Below are 23,470 nucleotides of genomic sequence, written 5' to 3'. Positions count from 1 at the left end.
TGCTTAGTGTAAAGCAGGTAGCTGAACAGCTGCTTTTTCTGTAAGCAGATTAGCATTTGGTTTATGACTACTCACTGTACAGAACAAGACTCTGAAAGGCAATGAGAACAGTATAAGCACTTATGCTGCACACAGGATCATATCTCATTTAGAAAATTGTCTTTACAAGACCTTCTTCCACGACATCTCCCTCCCAATACAACCAAACTCAACAACATTTTTCCACATCACTTCGTTGGATTTTTTATCCTGCATGTAGAGCGAATTTGTGTGTAAAGTTAGAAGGCTGCTGTTGACCAACTTAACTAAACAAATTTTAATTTTGAATTTGACAGCATGTTACTTGTACAAGGCTGCTGACTTCAGCAACCATGTATGATATTTAACATTTTGGAAAAAAATTAAGTCAAAGACTTCCTTTGTGTATTAGGTTGTCCCCACAGCAGGTTACAACTATGTGCTTAAATATTTCATTTGAGGTCACATTGAAAAAGTTGCCATTTTGGATAAAACAGACATTACTACCCAAATGAGGGGGAAAAAAACCCCAAGGTCAAGAAACAAATAGTTACTTTAGTCTCTCTCTAATCTGTGCAGCTGGTACTACATGTCTTTTCCCCAGCCTCTAGACTTGTTATGATAATGTTTCACACAAAGCAGAGTGTTCAAGGCGTCTGTTTAACGGGAAAAAGAAGGAAAAAAGTGTTCTGAAACCATCAGGTAGAGTACACAGCATTTAAAGCACAGGGCTGGGCTGAGCTCACTCTATACCTAGTTCCACCTTGTCTGACTTCATCTCCTTTCCTAGAAAGGAAAGTCAGGAAGACTTACACCAAGAGCTCTTTCTGCATCTGCATTAAAACCTGGAAGCTCACAACCACTTTTTCTCCTCACTGAGGAACAAAAAGCCAACTGAAAGGAGGCTATGGAGACTTATGGAACACCTTCATGAGGGAGCAAGGGAGTCCACTGATTCGCAAAGGACTGACGAGAGCTACCAAAACGGAGAAGTGCAATTTACCCCATTCCATGTACTATCCTATTTTTAGTATCTGCAAAACATGTTGCAAAATGAGTTTAAATTCTCAAACTGGAAAACTGTTACTACCTTCTCACTACCTTCTCATAACCTTGCTTTTAATACTCCCCTATGACACACCTTGGATTTTATGTAGTAAATATGATAATGAAGTCTCAATTTCCTTACAGACTAGATACAAGGTACCTGCAAAATACCTAAGACAGACAATACTTTCTCTGGATCCTCAGATAAACAGAACTCAGGTTAAATCCCGAGTTATGCAACATGCACAGGACAGGATAAGCTCAACTGCTGATTATGGTATTGGCAGAATGCAAGTCAGAAGGACATTTACTTTCTGCATCTCAAATATTTTTCATTCTTACCTAGATCTTGAAGCAAATACTATACTATAGCTTTGTCTTATTGTGAAATAACTATTTCAGAACTGCCTCAAGATGTTGTGAAACTGCTGATTAACAGGGTGTCCTCACAGAAAATGGTGATGCAGCATTATAGGAACAAGTAGATGTGCTATTTTACTGCAGTAACACTAAGCCAAAATTCCCTTTCATTATCTACAGAATACTTACATATACTGCATCTCTTTATCATGTCATTCCAAAATCATCTTGAAATTATCAGAATTCCAGCAACTGTCTTAATTGAGACTGCATTTTCCATTAAGAACATAAAAGGTATAGTTATCACAAAGAGATGTTTATCTTAATCTGTTTTAGATTAAGAAAACAATTTACATTACGGCAAATCAGAGAACAGTGTTTCTTCCAACTACCAAAACATCTGAAAAAAAACATTAAAACCCAATCATACATGTGTATACATACACACACACTAGAGGTTACCTACCAAGGAATGTCTCTTTACATGCTCTCTTCGAGTAAACAGCTTCCCACAGATGTCACAACTGAAAGATCTCACGCCTGTGTGAATGAGCAAGTGTCTCTTCAGTGTTCTTCTGTATTTGGCTACATAATTGCAGTGTGGACACTTCAACTTGTTCATGATTAAAGCTGAGGAATCGCCTACAAGAAAATAAGCCATCAGGAAAAAAGACTATGAAACACAAAAAACCTATTTCAGTATGTTCTGCCTGGTGCACAAAAATAAGCAGGTGCCAAAACAGTAAAGCACCCACATGACTTTTCTTCAGCCAAATCAGGACAATGCTGCCTGTAGAAACCACAAATACTGGTAGGTTCTGCATGTATGATCTTGCTAGAAAAATACCTACTTGTAACCAAGGAATTTTTACTACAGCAGTAGTAAATTCCTTGAAAAGAAGTCTTATTTCATGAATCAGTAAGTTAGCTACAAGTTATCAGTATTCCATTTTCTAGAGGTCACCTATACCAGAAAACTTTATTCTGGATTAGAAACCATCTAGCTCTGTGGCACTTAGACAGTTACATTCTTCTCTCCCAATATTCTGTTTAGAATTATGTGCAGGAACTGCCTGCCAAGATCTGACTCTACACATAAATAAAAAAAGAAAGTTATGAATACTGACAAAAGGAACAGGACAGTAAGAGGTAGCAAAATTCTGAAATAGATAAAAAGGGAAGTTACTGGTTCAGATATTAGCTATTTCCTACCCCAAATCTGCTTTGGTCTAAACAGCAGAAAAAATAAAGAGAGTAGAAAAAACTTCCAGAAGCAGCAATATCACCCTTCTTCCTTATGATGGAAGAGAGCTATTTGCATATCCTTGGACCACAGGATATATGCAGAACAGGTTTACTACACCTGCCTATTACTGTGTGAAACAGACAAGGACAGGATTCTGTGACAGCTATGAAGGTGGCCACACAGGAATACAAGGATTATTTTGAGAATAGGGTACTGACTCAACTTACTACAGGTGAGATAATTTATGAACACGATTGTAACCATCTAGAAACATCCAAAAAGCACTGGCTAAGGCTACACGATTATATGTGTGTTTCTAATGTTCATGCTGGCAGGAAGAAAGCAAAAGTAATTGTATGTTTTGTGCATGGGCCTGCATGCCTATATCTAAAATGCCTCCTCCCAGCTTCAAAATCCGTAACAACATGCAAGTTAAGTTTTGCTAATATTCAAAAGTTTGCCTTGGTATATCAGAGCATTCATGCAAGCTGCATGTCAACCTAAAGTCATGTAATGGCTTAGATAAGTTAAAAAAAAAGTTTTAAATTGCAGTCTTATACACATCATCAGGGTTGTAAAATATATGGGAATTTAATGGTTTAAGAACAGGCAGACCTAAGAAATGAGTTCTAATCCCTTGCCTGCTAGTGAATTTCACCTTCTGCTGACCCAATTTATTCTATGGTAAAAACCAAAATATTGAAAGTAAACCATAAACCACATCCTAGTAATAGCTCAAAGTATTACAGAGAAGAGGTAGGCATTACCATTACCCAGTCCTTAAGAGCCTCTTTTTACTGAAGACTTTCGTATTTTAAGGATCTAGCAATAATTATTTTAGATGTGGTGGGGTTTTTTTTGGTATGTTTTCAGACAGAAAAATAATTACAGGTAATTGCTTGAACTATTAAGAAAAGCACAGAAGCTGTGTAAGAGTATGTTATATAATACAGGTTTGACCAAAGAGGGCTTTAGTTATGGCTGCATCAAATTCAAAACCTTTATTGCAATTAAGTTTTTATTTTTAACAGAATGTTCTGGTTTTACTTTTCCATACATTTGAATTCCTTTTTCTCCCTCCAAGGAGGAAGTACTCCTATTAACACTATCCAGAGAGGCAAATGATATGGAAGATTATGTAAACACTCTTAATATCTAAACAAATAAATCAAATACTATCAGCAGTGACACAGAAGATAAAGAACCCCTATCAGAGGCAAAAATACAACCTCCTCTCCTCCATATACTTGCCATTTTCCCAAGCTTCTTTTGGCCAAGATTCTGGGAGCAGTCCATACTTGAAGTCACCTGCAGTACCCGGCAGCAGTCCATACTTGAAGTCAGTTGTACCCGGCAGCAATCCATACTTGAAGTCAGTTGAAGTACCCGGCAGCAGCCCATACTTGAAGTCACTTGAAGTACCTATTACAGACACAGTCTTACATTAGCTTCCTGGGTTCTAATAAGTCATGTTGTTTAGCAAAATATATATCCTTTTTCAACTGTGACCAGAAAGTTTCAGACCTTAAGATAGTAGTTATAATCTTTTTTCACATATTCTTCAATACTGAAAGGAAGAAATAACTGCATTCCTAATTTCAATTAAATTAGACCTTTGAACTACTCTCCATGGCACCAATTCTTCTCCCCATCCTGAGAAAAATTCAAAGCTTTTTTCATACTACAGGAACTTTTATGGTAAGGATATTTATTCCCTCATTATCATCGTGACAGGGCTAAAAAGTTTTCCAATGGATTCTCTTCACAACTGCTTTGTGCAGTGACTTCATCTGGTCTACCACAAGCAGTCTAGTTGGTACAAAAGTAAACATTTTCTACTGGAGATGTGATCTTTATTGCCTTAACATCTCAGTGGGATATAAAGTACTTTAAATACCTTTATTTATATAAAGTATCCTACAGCTATATCTAAATGCTTTTTTGAATAATCATCATCTCCATTACTCTATAACCACATCAATTCAAGAGACCATAATTACTTGGAATATACCAGCTTAAAAGACTAGTTTGCATATTTACATTTGGTCTTTAGACAAGCTCCTCATGCAGTTTGCATGGCCTTCGTAGCCTTTTTTTCCTCTTTAAAAGAAGAAAACCATTCAGAAGTGAACAGTGCCTTAAAAAGATCCTTGCGTGTTTAATTCTGTACTCTTGTAATAAGTAAGAATTGCATGAGTGAATATGGAATCACTATGACATAGCACAGAGAGGAGAACTATAAATAGCACACAAAAAAGATTCACTAGGCATTTGACAAAATCATATTTGTGGGTCGAAGACTTCTGGCAAGAGTGCAATCAATCTTCCCCCCAATCCCCAAGACATAAGTTTGTTGGAAAACATGAACTCATAAATTCATTACTTTCCTCACAGGCACACAGCTGTTAAATAAACAAACTGCAGTGGAAACTGGCAGATTTCCTTTTACTTGTCTGGTGGTGCTCAGATCCTCACACTGGATTCCTAATGTCAGCATTGTGAAAAGCCTTGAGAAGGACTTCGTAGCAAATCAATACATTTTCACTTTCAAGTCTGAGACTGTACATTTTAATAGTCCAAAGCCTTTTTCCTTTGCCCCTATACTGCTCATTCTAAGGATTCTTCTGGGAAAGAAAATTCTCTTAGTGTAAACTAGAATTTCATGCAGCTGGTGGTAAGCTGCATACTGAAACACTTGCAACTTACAGCTTTACTGGAAAAAAGTACAGATTACAAGTCCTAACGGCATTAGACCTATACAGTAGTTTCATTTACTGCTCAGACAGTATTACAGTTGGCAGCAGTGGTTTCATCTGCAACATAAGACAATAGCTCAAAAGAAATTAATTATTATTTACAATTAACAAATAGGAAGCTTACAATTCTATCCTATCTGTTAGACAACAGCAAATGATAAGCAAAGCTGGATCACCACTACTAACCTAGGTATTCCATTGGAGCTTTTAAAAAGCAGTGCTTGAGCAGACAAAGGAAGAGAAACTACAGTATTTTAGTGTATCCACCTAGCTATTTTGGTATAGAAAGAATTAAGGGGTAGGGGAAGGGACTAAATCTCCCTCTCCTTAAAGAAACAAGGTGGTGAGGAAAATGGTTTTTAATTTTTGTTTTTATTTAATTACTGACTCTAATAGCTGTTACATCCAAAAGAGGCAAAACCTCCTTACACTAATTTTGTGCTAAGGACTCCAGCAATGGCATCTCACAGCAGCTCAAGGAATATAAAACAGATACCCTATAGACATGCCAACTACACATTCCTTTGAGGTGAGCAGTAAAACCTCCTTCTCTAATATACAAGAAAGGATTAGTGAGGAAGCAGTGTTGTACAGTTCTGGGCAAGAGCAAAGATGACTTGACCTCAAGGCTAAAAGCCTCAAAGTTAAAGCAGGCTTCAGGATCTCACAGGGAAAAAATAAAACCACTTTTATAATGTATTTAAAATATTAGACCTTTTCTTTATAGCTATTTTTCTTTCTAATAGAACTCTCCTGTCAGTAGTTGACCAGTGATCAAAATATTTTAGCAACTTTTTCTGACCCTTATGGAAGGAATATCTGTAAGAGCAACTGCTCACAGATGTAATGTATATGCTCTGTATAGGCAATATTGCATTACTTCCTTCAAAATAAGCAAAGACTGACCTTAAGTAAGAGCTGTACCAAGGTGAGCACATTTATAACACTGTCACTTTTACAGTTCTTCTGGATCTAAGAGAAACACAAACTGAATTTCACTAGGAACACTTACACTCACAGCTGGTATTGAAGTTTGAGGGAAATGAGGAGCTCAAATCCCTGCATAAAGACTTAGCATAAGACTCGGCATAGAGCCAAGTAGACTTAAGAGCTGTAGTCTACTATAGATAATAGCTACTAAATCTTTCTACCTCCAATTTGAAGATCTGCTATAACATGAAAGAACATCAGCACAGAAACTACAAGAGATAAGAGGCTGCTACAGACACTTCGATCTCTGCACAGCACAGGACTAAGTAAATCATAATTAAGCCTAATGCTTATTCTTAGAATAATTCATTGACCTAGAAAACCTGCTTTCTAGATTAAGCACACATAAAACATCTACCCATATTTTATCCTGCATGGAGAACATTTCTATCAGTAACCCGATCTTAAAAAACCCCACAAAACAACAACCACCCCCCCCCCAAAAAAAAAAAAAACCAAACCAGCCCCACAAAAACCAAATCCAAACTAATAAAAATAAACCAGACTATCAATAAGCTGATTAACTCTCAGTACTAAAATTCTCAAGATGTCAATCTGAGAAGAGATAAAGACAATCCAAAATACAATTAAGTGGTTCTGTAGGCTTTGACACAGCTAACAAAAACTTTATGGAAGGATTTTATGTCGTCGTGTTTTTTCTCAGGAAAAAGAATTACCAGAAGTCAGACACACTGTTTTTCAGTTTTGAAGGCAAAAGGTAGGGAATATCACCAGAAAGAAAGCATCTGAGCAGAAACATCCTTAGTTTGACAACTTTTGCTCTTTTTCTGCAACCAGAAATGTGCTGATATTTTGGGAATAAAGAGAGACATCGCCAAGTAGGGGATGACCAAGGAGATGAATGAGAAGATCAGCGACAGAAGCCATTGAGCAGGTCATCATAGAAAGGGATATGGACATCGGGTGCACTGAGGGAGAAGATGCAAAACTTTGCATTAGATACAGTTGTTGGTAATGAATTTAACTTTTGTTTTCTTTATGTATTACTCCTAAAAACAGTGCCAAAAGAGGAGAAAAAGGAATACTACTATTTTTTCCAACAAGTTTTCTGACTTGACTGCTCATTCAGATCAATTGAAAAAGACAGAAAGTAGACAGGATAAGCAATTAGGCCATAGACTGTAGAGAAAGCAGTCGTAAGCTACTGATACAATCCGCATTGCTACAGAGCTGGATTTATTGCTTATGTTAGATAACATGACAGAAGAAACAGCATTGCCAAGACTGACATACTGGGAAAGTGGTGGAAAGAAAATTCCATTTGTTCCCAGTGTATTACTCACATCTTTAACCTTGCTTCTGAAAAGAGTCAAACTGTATTACTTCTCAACTGCCTCTTGCAACAGAAGGCTCAAACTTCAGACGTTCTGCCAACGCAATCTTACTCATACTCTATATACCACTCCCAATTGCTCCTAATTTTTACTGTTTCTCATTCATGGAAAAAAATGGCTTATTGCCTTGACTATGGAGGCAGATCCATCACCAACTAACCCTGCCAGATGACCATCAATTGATGCCAAATATATAATCCACTTGTTTTTTCAACTTGCTTATCATATATTCCCTGAAAAACTCCTCCCTCAGAAAGGGGTGCCATTAGAAAGCTATTTTGTTGATCTCTCCCCATAAAGGCTATAACAGTGAACATGAGATAGCAAGAGCTTTCCTCATCCCAATAATTTATTTGTGGTGCAGTTATTGTTCTCAGGGACTATCACAGACTCAAACAAAAACGTAAGTCTGAGGAGACCTCTAAAGGTCACTTAGTTCAACCTCCTGCTCACAGCAGGGCTAACTTCAAAGCTGGACTATATGTTGTTTTGGACCTTGCCAAGTTTTAAATATCTAGAAGGATGGGAGATTCCATGAACTCTGTTTATTATTATTATAAACTCTATGTTTATTATTGTGCAGCAATCTGTTCCAACACAAGTGCTCTCATGGTCAACAGTTTTCTTCACATACAACTGGAATTTCCTTAGCTGCAACTTGTGACAACTGACTCTTGCCCCTTCACTGTGTACCTCCGAGAAGCATCTGGGTCATTTTCTCTATAATCCCCCTTAAGGTGGGACAAGACAGCAGGTAGATCCCTCACCCTTCTCCATACTAAATAAATTCAGTTACTCAGCCTCTCCTTGAACATGTTATGTTCTCTGTCACCCTAACCACCTTAGTGCACCTCCACTGGAAGCCCTCCAGCTTGCCAGCATCTTTCTTGTACTGGGCTGCCCTAAACTGGGCACAGCATTTCAAATGTGGTCTTGCCAGTCCTGAATACAGGGGTATTATTACCATTTCCCTCAGCCTGAGGGCTATGTTTTGCCTAATACCACCATTATGAGGCTAGCCTTCATTGCTCCTAGGATGCGCTACTGACTTACATTCAGCTTACAGTCCACAAAGGACCCCCTGGTTCTTTTTGACAGTTACTACACAGCCACTCAGCACTCAACTTCTACTGATGCACATGGTTGTTACTTCTAGATGCAGGACTTCACATTTGTCCTTGCACAGCAAGTTGGGGATTCCTGTTGGCCAATTCTTACAGATTATTGGGGTTTGTCTGAAAAACAGTACAGCCTTGCTCTCTAGCATATCAACCACTCCCACCAATTTGACGTCATCTGCAACCCTGCTGAGGGCATCTTCTATTCTACTATCCTGATCACTGATGAAGATGTTCAACAGTATGAGACTCAGTAAGCTATTTTCAGGAAAATAGCCCTTCTTGACTTCACTGTCAACAAAATACCTTCATCAATAAACTTCCGGACTACGTTGTGATGTCAAGGGCCAGATCGTGAACACTGCAAACAAGTCAATTTAAGGCTGTACCTCAAGAGCTTTCCTCAAGTAAAGCATTCAAGAGAGAACTCAAAGACTTTCTAAAATAAACTTTTCACATCCCATTTTCATCAAGGCTTATATTTAAAGTGTTAATAAAAGCAGGACTTTCAAGGAGATACACACCTGCAAGGCTGCATGAAACTCCTAGAGACTGACTGACATTTAGGATTAAGATCCTTCAATACAGTAAAAAACACCAACCATGGATACTCTGGTAACCAAATTAAATGCCTTGGCATTATGTTCTGCTCCTATTTTCTTGCTGACTCTTTGAAAAAGTGACTGCAGAACAAATCCAAGGAAATAGGTTTGACTTGTCCTCAAAGCTGGCAGTTTCTCCCTAATGAGGGGGCAAAAAAGCCTCCAATAGAAAAAAGGAAAATTAAGTGTATTCCCATCTTAGCTCTAGTAAAAGGGCTCTCTACACAGTAAAGGCATTAGTTTCTTTCTGCATCAGTATTCGAGAACTGCTGTTGCTACCATTTTATCAGCTACATGTTGCAGCTTGTAAATGTATTTTCTTAAAGGAAAAATGAAATGTCAGCTTGAGGGAAAGGAAACAGAAGTACCACTGCACATCATGATCAGAGACCACTGATGTCACCGTAGTCAAGACAAATACACCAAAAACTGATAAGGGTCTTCATTTGTATTTATTCTTCTGTAAAGACATAAGCACAGACACCACTGCTGTGTACAGACTGTTTTGGTCTGAACAACTTTTTATGCTAAAACAGTTGAAAGGAAATGCTAAGGAGATCTTTACTTCATGCTAGCTTCTGTAATTGCAGGCAGTCTTAGAAGCAGCAGCATAATTGACCAAAACCCTTGAGTTGAACTGGCGTCTCAGTATCATTCATTCCAGACTTACTTTACCAAAGCCTAGCTTTGTCCAGGAATACCAAGGGATTTTTTTTTCTTTACACTGGGCTTTGAAGAAAAGTAAGGTACCAGACAGAAGTGCAAATCTGTAAAAATACCAAAACAAAAAAAAACCCCAACCCTTACAACAACAACAAAAAACCCCACTTCAGATACTTCCTTGGGAACTCTGCATAATAAGATCTGGGAGTACAAGACAAACTAAGCTTGCCAGTCTGTTGTCATGTTCTCCTTGACAAGTAACATGCAGCGTTACCCCCTAAAGAAAGGGGATCAACTCAAGTCACAGGCAAGCAAATGTGTAAAAGATTGGAACTTTTATGCAGCTCAGACTTTTCATCGACATGAACTGATCATAAAAGACAGGATGAAGCTTAGAACTAACAAAGCTGCACCAACGACGGCTAGTGGTTAAAGTGAAGTTGTCTGCTAAAACTATACTCCTACCAACACATGTGTATTGCAAGTACTACAGTGAGCTTTAGGGGGAACACATAGTATAAGCTTGCCATGCTACGGTATTCTACGTTTAGTAGAAATTTTCTAAACTATGAACACATTTCTGGTTGGATATATTTACTGAAAACAACCAGAAACTGGCACAAGTAAGAATGTTGCCCACCTCTCTTCTCCACTGCAAAAAAACAACTCCAAATTCTGTACACAGGAATTCCAGAATGTACACAGAATAAATGGTTGGGCAGTGAGCAAAACAACTCTGCAAGAACACAGAACCTGAAAAAGAGAAGCTGAAGGAAACATCTTTTAGTCAAACTACATGCCACTTAAAACTTATTCTACTCAGCTATGAACGAGAATGACCTACCTTGATTTCTTTAAAGACAGGTAACTTTTGTATTTGTTGTAAAGTGCTGATCAAGTTGTGTTATGCTGCTCCCTCACATCATGAGGAAAACTATGACCAGCACTACACTTTTGTAAGCAGGTTTAGCTGCTGCTTGTATCCTTCTGAAAAATAGTTGCTTCTTCAGCAAGCTGAATTGAATTCCTTAAGAACACCTACAAAATCATTCAGGAACCCTCTTGTTCCACAAAAGGCCTATTTTCATCCCGGCCTTGTTATCCTTTCCCCTCATCCTTTACCCCCAACACAATATGTGACACATTATCTAGCCTGAAAAATCATGGTAACAAATAATCCAGTGATAGCTTTGTAAAGCTATTGGTGTATTACATACAAGTCTCTAAGAATCAACACAGTCAGCTCTGGAAAGCATAAGCAACACTTCACAGTTGTGTTCTGAAGCCTGAGGATAGAACACTTACACTCCAAAAAACAGGCCCAAATGAAAAACAAATTCAAGAAGTGATGGAAGTTTATAAAAAACTATGAACAGACATTAAGAATATGACAAATTAGAACCCTGAGCTTTTATGGACTGGAAACTGACTAAGACACTGACTGGTTGCACTGTTATTTTCACCAGGGCAAACAGTTAATTGTAGGATGCACCACAGCTGTAAACAGTAAAGACATTTTTTAGCAGATTATCAACTAGAAGGGAAAATAGTAAGATACGTGGTAACATTCAGCATGAAGAAACACAGCTATTTGAATTAATATAGCTAAAACTGGAGAAGGCTTGAAAGCTTCAGTAAGAGTAGGTAAATTAAGTAAGACAGTACATGCAATTTAAAATTTATCTCAACTTCAGAGTTTTTTGAAGTTCACCAAAGTGCTACTTTTACAGGGAAGGTGCTAAATATAAATTCATTAGTGACACAGGGTGAGAGGAAGGAGAAGCTGACATATCCTTACGGATACCTGTAGGAAAAATTGCATTTGGCAAGGAGCAGTTTAACATGTTTGCTTTACTGGCACAAGAGGGGTAGCAGATAGATAATCAGCAATAAAAGCTTTCTGATCTAATACTTACCTAGCAGTACTCAACTGGAAAATCCATTTACTACAGAATTCAAGGTAGTGGCTTTTGGGGTAAATTTTTTTAGTGAGAGGAGTGTTCTTAAATGAGCTTCCCTTCCACCACATCTACGGCATTTCTTTCCTCTCACAAAAAGACCAGACAACCCAAAACCATAATCAAGTACACAGCAACTCACTTCGCATGTAACTGGACACATCTCGTAACCACAGCTGGTGTTGGTTATTCCCACTAGCACATAAGAACACACAATATAGAAGCTCATTCTTTACCTTTTAGCAACCAAAGGAACAGCGCGCTCCTTAGCTTTCATCATAACAATTTACTATTCCTTCCTTTTCTTATCACAGCATTGTCTTATATCTTCTCCAGAAGACATTTTCTTATGCATTTTTAACTCCCAGAGCCCATTATTTTTGGTAGCTTTTCATCTCCACAAGAAATTTAATCCACGACTAAAAAGTTACTGTCTAACCTGCAGGTTACTCTACAACTCATTCTTGTCATTCTTCCAATTCTCCATTCCTCCCTCTTCTTGGGAGGAAAGAAGAGTGTTTAAAAGTGTAATCTACCTGCAGAGCAAAGAAAAAGCTACCCAGCAGTAGAGGAGAAAGAACACTCAATGCTGAAGCAGAGACTATGAGTGAAAGTAAGCTAGCTATACCAAGTCCTACTTCCAATATATCTTCTTGTTTCAAACAATGTGCATGCACATAAGAACTTCATAAAAGTAAAGGTCTTATAATATTAACACATATGGCTTCTAAAATAGTTCTAACACTACCAGAGAATGTAATTATTTACTTGAACACTTATGTTGTGCACTCGAAGTACCACAGAGATCATTAGTTGACATTATTTCACGGTTCAAGAAAATAAACTCCCCCCTGCAATCACAGATCTTTCAACTTTTTGGACAGACACCACAGCACAAATTCAGTGTGCCCCTAGTCTCTAGTACAGCTCTTTTCATCAAGATGCTGCATGAATGTATTTCGTAATTTAATTCTTTAGCACAATGAACTACTGGAAATCTTGGTGCTTCTGTCCAAAAAAAAACTGAACAAGCACTAAACTTGTTTAATCATTACTGCACTGCCCATATCCTCCCTTATTTCTTCAAGAAAGCTCCACAGCACATACTCAAATTCTGGGGAAAACAAGCAAGTACTTATTTCTGTTGCTGGGGTCATAATTTGGTAGATATATTCTCTATGGTATTCCCAACAGTAAAAGAGGTTGAATATCTACCCCAAATAAATCAGAAACAGAAATCACATACTGAATTGTGTCAGAAATCTGATGTTTGTGCAGTTAATATACAGGTCATCAGCTGCTGCTCCAGACCCCCCGCTGCCCTTTTTCACACCACTACAATCAAGTGTGTATTAGCAATTAGTGGAGCCCAACATATTTGTTGTGTGGCTGATGAGGGCTCAACACTCCCATTATAAACATCTAAAGGTGCTTTACTAAAGGCTAAATCTAACCTGGCGCTGTGGACCCAAGGCCTGTTAGCAGTTGGCACTCAATAGGCGTATTTCTGAAGCACAGCTTCTATTTTCCATTTCAGACAGAAGAAATTCTGTGCAGTCTAAGAAAGCTTAGACTGTAAGAGAACATCAGGAAATTAACTTTACAAGTGCACACTCCCAAGTTGAACTGCAAAGCTAAAGTAGACCTACCCACTGAGTTCAGAGATGAAGACTAGAGATAAGCAACCCCCCTGAAGCATTTAGAGGATGAATGCTAGTTCCTCAGCGCAGCTGCTTCTCCAGGGCTGCTCCTATTGTGCTACACTACTTGCTCACTATACGGATGTGACCTGTCACGGCTGCCCCTGCTCACATGCCAGATGTCCATGTCCGTAGCTCTGGTGTGCACCACCCTACAGTGTCACACATCACTTGGGTGCTCAGGCACATACACCGGCACTGAACAGCCCGCACAGTCATCACGTGCCCTCTGCTGACTGCCCTCTGGCACCGCAGCAGCTGCCAGCCATGCAGACTGGCACCAGTAACACCGCAGGCAGAGGCAGGTCAGGGCCCCAGGAGAAATGGCCTGGCCCTGCCACTACTGAAAGGATTTCTTTTAGCCTTGTTTTTAAACAAGTCTAAGGGTACAGGAAGAAACCAAGGCCATCCTTCCTTCCACCAAAATAAACATAGGTTCCTAGACCCTCCCAGAACTCAGGTTGCTTTTACATCTCTGTTTTTCTGGGTATTTTTGTATCCCAATGGCAACATCTATGCCCACAAGTGTCAGTGCTGATTTCCTGGTTTACAGTCCCTTAATGTTTGAAGGGGACATACATTTGAAAATTCTTTAGAAAGAGACACATCCAAAGAACTTGGTTCCAGCTATGTCTCAAATCCACCTTTGACTCCTAAATTGGGGTAAGTTTTCAAAACTGATAATTTATCTAAAAGTGATACAGGTAAATGGCAGTACTTCAAATATATACTTCAACTATTTACACTGTATAATAATGTAAAAAATAAAAACCAGAACTTACATTGCCCCAAATCCCAACTACACTCTGAATAGTCTGCTTATAATTCTTTGTGTGACCATATTCGCTTAGGAAACAGGTATTTAATCTTATTCTAGCATTTATATTAACCATAGATCCTTAAGGAGAAAAATCGTATGAATTCAGTCACTTTCAGGTTTTGTTTAAAGAGTAGTTCAACAAAAGGGTATTCCCTCTACTATGTGTCATTGTGGCATCTTTTAAATCCGTTTCACAAATCTGTTTCAAGAGTTTCTAGTATACTAGCCAGGATTACTCCATTTTGTAGCTTCCCAGATACCCCTACAATAAACAGCAGCAGAAAGCTGGCATCTGTTTCTGCCTGACACTCAGGTGAGGGAAATTACCAGAAAAATTATAAAGAAGAAATTATAAAGGCCCTTTCTCTCTGTCCAACCAGCTATCATTAGCCACCAGTTATCACTCCTTGATTATGTACCTTATAGTGGCTACAGATTAAATGTAAACTTCAATTTCTACCAGCTGGTAAGAATCCTCAACTCATGCATCAAATGCAAACAGCATGTTACATACAGCATGGCACAGCCCTGTCATTCCTTTCTCTAGCCAAAGGTACACTGCTGCGTCCCAAGGTGGAGAATCAGATTACTAATTCAGTAACCTGATTGCTGTGCCAACTTTAAAGATCCTATCCAACATACCTTTACAAAAGTTACATTGTCATGTACTTCATTCAGTAATTCAGTTTTCAAATGAGATGACTGACATTAAGCAATATTTACCTGGTTCTTCTTTAATAAATGACAAATCTTCTTCTGGATATGGGACTGACAGTTGCAACACTGAACAATCTTCTGAGTTCTCTTCAGTCTTAGGTGGTATATTATAAATAAATCTCTTTGCAGTTTGGTTTTTCCTTCTTGCCTTTCCAGGCTCTTGAATTGATTGTCCCTGTGCGCCCATGTCATTCCATACAAAAACTTTTCCCTCACCTTGAGTTTCATTTTCAGCCATTTCAGGTGAGCTGTCCTGGACCCAACTGCAGTCATTCATTTGGTAGCTTTCCATTTGGCCCTCATCAATAGGGTAACCATCGTTCTCAGTTTTTATGCTACTTGCCAAGTTGGTAAGGTTTCGGGTTGCCCAGAAGCTGGCAACTTTCTGTTCCCTTGGAGACAAACCATCCCTGCTAACAGATCTTCTGTTGTAATCCACTACAACGGTCTCCGGAGCTTCTGATTTTATACTTATGTTTAAGGCATCTTTAATGAAGTTGCGGCAGGACTGGACAACCTCAGTCATCTGAAGGTAGCTTGCTACTGACATCACTTCAATGGCATTTTGGCTCGTAAGCACGAGGTTACCAGAATATAAGAAGTCCAAGATGACAGAAAAACCTTGAACGGCAACAACGTCTAAATAGGTAACAGTGGTCTGGTTACGGCTTTCTTTGTTTGTAAAGCAATACAGAGTCTTAAAGAAGCGGCTGCCTGCAACCAGAATGTTCTTGTGAGCTCTGAAGACCGTCCCGCTCACCACAATATTAACGTCGCAAAGAATGCCTTTCTTCCTCTGCTCATTAAGCTCTTGCAGGAGCTGATAGCAGTAAGAGTTCTCATTTGGCCTGCTGTTAAAATCACAGTATCCTTCATTATTCAGTTCTGATGGTAACTCAGACTCCTGCAATTAAAAAAAACACCATAATTAGCTCTTAACGAATACTCTCCTTAGTCCTCCAACACCATAATAAGACTATGAAAATAAACTTCAGAAGACAATGTTATGTAAATTTTTTTAAATTTATGATCTTGGTCATAAAGGCAGGCAGGAATATATAATTAAAAAATATTTCTGAAAAATAGGAATCACGATCTCATTCTGCACCCTCCACCCCTCAATTTGGAATTGAAACAGAACTAGCAGAATTGCCTTGAGGGCAAAGGAAGAGAAATTTCAGCCAAAAGTAAGGAAAGATTTAGTTGAATGTGAGTTACTTGTTTTTCTTAACCCATATACATTAAATATTCAGGAGTCTCTTTCTGAAGATTTAACTAGATGGTTCTCAAGCATCCAATGCCCATTCTTCCCTAGACACCTCCACCTAAATGGGTAAGTAGATTCCTGATAACTGATTCAACATTTTCTCACACCGAGAGATGAATACATAAAGACTAGGTTTTGATCTCCCAATCTAACTGTCTTACACGTTTTAAAGAAAGCCTATTACTGAAGTAGTTATAATACCAGATATATTTCTTATACAGTACTACAAATTAGGCACTTATTCTTTATTTTCAAATTGTGGCGGGCTTAGTATTAAATAGCTCTATTACAGGACAAGTGGATGGAATATTGCAGGTGACCAAACAAAACTTAAGCTTCCATTACATTACTTAACCAAGACTTCACTGAATCAAGCTTCACTGAAAATTTCCAGTAGCAAGACCTTTAACTGGTACATACTTACTACACACACAATACGTACTTATGTGTGTCTCTACAACCTTTTTAAGATGCCATCTCAAACATGGCTTGAAAATTTTGCTAAAAAGTAGTATCAGACAATCCAACACCAAGAAATTAGTTGTTATTAAAGATCAGTTCAGACAGTGAGGGGCTGATAAGAAACAAGAGATCTGAACTGGATTTTGGAGCATTTAGAAAATTTGTAACTGATGTTTAGATTATGATGATTCTGAGCTGCTAAAAAGCAGCAGCTAGAACAAAGCAGAGAACACCACACACTGGCATATCTGAGACCATACTTATATTGATTGGTATGTGATGCCATCAAAAGCAGCAACAATAACAGAGTCTGTGTTATACTGGATCTCTAAGACTCCCTTTTCTTCCCTCACAAACAAGAACAGTTCAAAACTGGCTGGCTCCAATATGGTTTATGATGAAAGATGAACAGATTTTTCAAATTATGGCATTATTTTCCTCTCATTTTCTAAAATAACTCACAAATTTGGGGGCTAAAGGTATAATTAAAGCTTAACTACATCAACACTACAGGTCAAAATCAGCATTAATGAGGTAATGTTAATGCAGTCATGAGTACATAATCTATACTGGGGCTAAAATATGTGCAGCAGAAAGATACTACCCTTATTTGAGACAATGGCAGAAACCAGAAATATTAAAAAGTCCCTTTCTACCACATAGGAATTAGTGCATTACATCAGTACTCCCCTCAAGTTATAATCCCAGTGTGGATCACCGGGATAACAACTGGGGCTCTAACTACATCCTCTGAAATGGTATTTACATCTACAAGCAGCAAATAATGCCCAACATAAGCAGAAAAGAAAGTGTACCATTTCAGCATCTCCTGCAGAGAAATTTCAGCTTGCTGTCCCATTCAAGTTGCTTCTACATCTCTACACTTCTCTAAAAAATGCTTCAGTAAAAAGAGGTAGAAATAGAAGCAATTAGGCTTTTATGTGAAAGCAAGCAAGAGATTTTTGTCCAACTTTAGCTTAATTTTTTCTGCACACTCTCTGACATGTCCAGGTACTCCCTCAGATCAGAGCTCTGAAACAAAAGTCCATCCCAAACATCTGGCAACTAAGTCTATATTATTAAGTTCTCCGTGGATTTCAGATCTGGACTAGCTTCCTGTCACTCCAGCAACGGAGCACTGCATAGTTTCAAGACACCAGTTACACTGACTCTGGATCAGATTAAGATGAAAACTATTCTACCCTGAAGTGCTGTCACTCTAGTCAAAGTCAATAATCAGTGACTTGCATCTCACACAGTAAGTGTTAGATGCTATGATAGCTGACAATTTCATTCTCTGAAAACACATTAAACACCACATATAACTTTAAAATAATCTGCAGCAGTTTTTATTTTTACAAATGTCTGATTAAAGAATGGAGACTGGGTGCATACATATGCTCAGTTAAAATGTACTCTATTAAGCTGACTAAAAAAAAGAAAATAATTTTTTCTTTTCCCCAAGAAAACAACAAGCCAGCATGGTTAAAAGGAGCTGCAGATCACAAACGTGCTACAGAAACACAAGACTGAAGTCTTCATTATAAAGAGACCAGGCGGCTGACAGGCATCATGCAACTAGTGTCCAAGCTACAGGGACGTGTGTCAGGTGAAAGAGATCAATATTACAGCTTTACAGAAATGAGTGCCTAAATATTTTTAAAACTAGTTAATATCGGAAACAATTGTTTAACTGGTGCTATGGAAATAGCTAACCCTAATGCCACACCTCAAATAAAATGAAAGCCCCAAGATCTGAACAGTTACCAAGCCTATATAAACCAAGTGTGACAAGTAGAATTAACATTTACTATGAGAAAAAAGAAAAAAATCAATATCCCTTGCAGAGTTTTAAGCATCTCCCCTTTGAACAGAAAAAGTACAATACGGTTCAAAACGAGGTAAGGTGCAGAAAATCATTACAGAAATTTTTAAAAAGTATATCTTCAAGCTTCTGTTACTTAAGTTGTGCTCATGGCACATCATCATAAGGGTACCATTTTTCTGACAAGCATCACAAACTAATGATATTTGCTTATATGTCAATTATATTTTCAAAACACAGACTAAATATTCACCTAAGTTACCTCAACACCAAACCACCTTATCCTTTAATAAAAATTGATATGAGATCTAGAATAAAAATCAGAACTATTCCGGTTTTATTTGGGAAAATCTATAGCATTTTAAGTCTGAAGAGCTTCCCTCTGTATGTGAGATTAAGAAGTGATCTAAGAGAACAAAGACTGCTCAAGGAAACTAATATTGTGCTCAGTTTCAATCTGTTAGACTTATCTGAATACATCCAAAGATAAATGACTATTTTGTATGCATAATTCACTAACTAAACTTGCCTACAAGCCAATAGGAGTAGAAACAGATGATCAGAAACTGCTACTAGAAACTTGCTTTTCTTTCTCCTTCTGTACCAGCAGCAGCTGGGAGCAAGAACAGTGAGGGAGCAAAGAAGGGAAAAAAAAAAAAAAAAGAAACAAAACCAAAACCAATCTAACCATAGATTCCGTCTCAGCTGTATGTACATGAAAAGTAGTTATGCCACATTTTTGTAATCCCTTCCCTATTAGCACACTCTACAACAGTCCCCCTATGCCCCCTAAGTAATTCTTATCCTGAAAAACGGATCCTCAAACACAGGTGAGCTATCAGGAACTTCTTAAGCTACAGAGGAAAATTATCTCACAAGACAGTCCTTTCAGCTGCACACACGGTGCTCTGCTGCAGTTTACATGCCATAGCATCATTCAGAGAAAACTCAGCAATTCAAAACTGTTCAATTAATGCCTAACATCCAATCAAGTAGTTTGAGGTCTGGTAAATACACTGTAAAAAAAACACTGAAAATACAGTAAATGACAGCCCTTACTCTGAAGGCCTGACGTCCTCTTCAACATTTTTGCTCTGCTGAGAGTAATTCAAGAAGTTAACTCGGAACACTATAATGTAACTCCTACATCTGAAGCACCACTTCTATTCATCACTGCTCACACAAAGCAAACAATTACAGTTCACATGGAAAAAATAACACATCAAAGGCCTTCCTCCTTTTGGAGAGCTTCTGCTTTAAACCAACATGCCTGTTAGACTGGAGAAAGCTTTTCTGGCACTATTTCCAAAGCTCAGCTTCAAATTCTGTCCAGAGAGAAAATGTTTTAAGAACCAGCTTTGAGGGGAGGAACCCCCAGCAGCCAATAAATCTCTATCTCATGGATCTAAATTAATCACAGAATTTAAATCTTTTGCCGTGATTTCCCAGTGTCTATTTCTTAAGAATAGTCCATTTATTTAAAAAAAAATGAAGGCTGTTTCAAGCCAATTATATATTTCCTTAAGCTTTAATATGGAGACAGATTACTTTAAAAACTAGAAGAGAAAAAAAAGGAGTCAACATTTTTGTCTTAGAAAGAAGCACCGACAGCTCAATACCCTTGAATTACAGCAGCTGCAAACACTTGTGATATATTTTGGCATTCCAAATTAAATGTATCCCAAAAATAAACCAAAATCATCACTCATTTCTCCACGAGTGTAATACCCAACAGACCTATAGAAATTTCCACTGCTTTACTGTCTTAACACCTACAATTTCCTTTTCGCACTTCAACAGTGGCACTATGCCATATGTTTATTAGCAGCTGCTAAACATGCCCTGCAGTTGAAGGTTGTCAAGTCAAGAATACATGTGTGTTGTTTCCAAGACAAAGGCTGAAAGATCTCTCCCAAGTTTCATTAAATCTAAACAGCTTTGCTGCCTCATTATGTGTGTTGGAAATACTGTCAGGGTACAAATTACCTACTTTTGTTCCAAGTATCTGGTATCATGGCATTAAGGAAAAAAATGGGACTATTGTTTCGGTATTAAACATACGTATTAAGAGATATTCAAGTCCTACTAAAAGTGTGAAAGGATATGGAAACTAAACATAAAAGCAGAAAGAAAATAGAGATTCTTAATAAGATTTACAATAAAGCAAGTATAATCTCAAAGTGCACCACAAAGAAAACTAAACTGAGTCTTAAACTGCAATTCCTTCTCTTTCAACAAGTTTTTAACTGAAATGTAATTGCACAGGGATGCAGTCAGCTCTGCTTTCCACTTGAAAACACCAATCTCTGTACAGCTACCTTATAGAAGCTTATCTTTAATGCAAAACAAAGGAATCACTGACACACCTCATCAATCCTGTTTTCATTTATTATTACCATTACTAGAAATATTTTTTCTTAAACTCTCAGTGGTATAAAAGCAGAAGCTCATTTTTATAAATATTCCCACAACAAACGAAAGGTTAATCTTCAAATAAATACCTTAACTTGTAGGCTACTGTGACATGCAAACCAATATTCTGTCCCCCCTTTCACCCTCCCAGTATTTAATAGTCTTATGACAGTTACGACAGACTGAGAATAGGAACACAAAGAAAAAACTAGAAGTTTAGTAGTAAAAACTGCTTGGAATATGTTTTATTTATAAATAGCTTAAGGGGAATGAAACTTCCAAGTGTGGCATGAATTAGCAACATCTAATGAACCATGAGGCTATACAGTAACAGAACATACCTTTATAGGGTAATCATTCCCAAATCAAAGTCAGAAACTGGGCAACAAGATGGTAAGGAATATACCACAATAACATTAAACAAAAATAACATTTTCAAAGATATAAAGAAGTAAAAGAAATTAGGAATCAAAACTTTAAAATTAGAAACAAGTTCTTCAAGGCAAGTTGGGCTAAAATACTGCAGAGTGAATAGCAAACACCAGATCAGAGGAAACTGAGGAGATGACCTACTGCCATGAAATGCTTGCAGCAGTACCTGCCTTAGAAATACACCTAGTGAAAAGGTAGTATTACTCATCTTTAAGGTAAATGTTTCATTTATAAATCAAAAAATAATATGTTGGATAACTAGTATTTATGCACCATGAGGTTTTCCTTGCCATCCTGCAGCAGTTCCACATAAAACTTGCACTGCTTTTCCAACTAGCTCCAAGAAAACCTATGTCACCCTGATACCCTACCCAAACATTAGAATAGCAAGCTCTTGTCCAAGGTACCCTGAGCTCCTTAAAGTGCTCAAGCAACAAGCTCAATTTAAGTACTGCGCTACAATTCGGACTCCAGATACACCTATACAACCAAGGACGGTGTTCTAACTAAAACTGAACTATAAATACTGAAAACGGAGTGATCAGGGATTAATTCTGGCCAACAGCTCAAATTCAGACTAACGGTTCAAGTACTAGCCTACCCTGAAGCGTATTAGTTTGTGCCCGTTGGCAAGTTTAACACCAGCTAGGCAATCCGAGTGAACTCTTGTGGTGCAGACATCCTTAGGAGGAGAGGCTTGCAGAAGGCTGGTGATTCAACACCAGTGTTCCTTAAGAGCTTCTCATCCCCATATGTTCTGGGGTTAGCTCTGCCTTATTCATAAAAGCTGCCAAGAAACACAATAATTTTAAGTCCAGCGGGGAACACAAGGAGTTTCACTAGTCCTAAAGCATTATAGGAAAGCTGGCATATTAACATCGCTTTCAGGAAACCACATGTTTATCTCAAACATACACCAAGCAACTGCAGACTTCTTGCTCAGTATCTCAATCCAAAGCAACGCAATCGGGGAAAAAGATTTAAACGAGAGAGCGTTGAGTACAGAGGAGTTATCCGATTAGTGCACAGGGACCATACCGTTAAGAACAGCGCAGTAATTTTGATTTCACGCTGCCAAGCACCAGTTTCGCACGCAGTCGTCAGCCGGACACTACCCTCCCTCCCTCCTCCGGTACCGCAGGAGGAAGTTGTAACGAGTGTTTTTAAATCAGTGCAGCAATACTGGCATTCATACGCAACTTTCACCCACTTTGCCGCTTCATCTTCACGAGATAAACAAACTAATGAAAACGGCACTCGCTACCTCCGAACAGGTAACGTTACCCAGGTACAGCCGTGAACAACAGTTCGTGCAAACGCTCCCGGGCTGCAAAACCGCAGCGTTCACGGCGCTGTGCCCGCGCAAACCCAGCGGGAGTCACCCCTAATCGGAAGGCGGACCCGTCTCCCGCTCCCTTGACGGCGTGCGAGAGCAGCACGGAGTGCCCGGCCCTCGGGCAACAACAAACGCAGGAAGCCATTTAAAGAAGTTAACACACGTGGGCATAAAAAAACCCCACCTATGCAAAAGGAGAGGCCGACCTCACCCTCCCCCGCGCCCCTGGTAGGGGACGCGGGGCCCCGCCGGGGTACGCCTTCCCCACACCACCCACCCCCCCAGACCCGGCCGACGCGTCCCCTACCTGCTCGGCGCTGGCGGGCTCGTTGAGGCGATGCTCAGCGGAGAGATGGTGCCGCAGGAGCAGGGTGCGCTTGTAGTTG

The 23,470-nt window shown here is 38.7% G+C and overlaps 1 protein-coding gene across 1 annotated transcript in view; it reads right to left on the bottom strand.

Moving 5' to 3' along the window:
• The window catches only part of ZBTB10 (zinc finger and BTB domain containing 10), a gene marked incomplete at its 5' end in the record, with an annotated part of 24,924 nt that extends 1,458 nt beyond the window's left edge, over positions 1-23,466 (bottom strand). The window contains 4 exons of the mRNA XM_010084219.1: positions 1,892-2,067; positions 3,923-4,093; positions 15,357-16,254; positions 23,392-23,466. Coding sequence (XP_010082521.1) covers positions 1,892-2,067; positions 3,923-4,093; positions 15,357-16,254; positions 23,392-23,466 — 1,320 coding nt within the window. The remainder of the gene's footprint in view (positions 1-1,891; positions 2,068-3,922; positions 4,094-15,356; positions 16,255-23,391) is intronic.
• Positions 23,467-23,470: the final 4 nt, after the last annotated feature.

The sequence above is a fragment of the Pterocles gutturalis genome, unplaced genomic scaffold (assembly GCF_000699245.1).
Source record: "Pterocles gutturalis isolate BGI_N339 unplaced genomic scaffold, ASM69924v1 scaffold34805, whole genome shotgun sequence".
In the NCBI taxonomy this organism is placed as follows: Eukaryota; Metazoa; Chordata; class Aves; order Pterocliformes; family Pteroclidae; genus Pterocles; species Pterocles gutturalis.
Note: the sequence above shows the minus strand (reverse complement) of the source record. Positions and strands in the feature narration are given on the sequence as shown.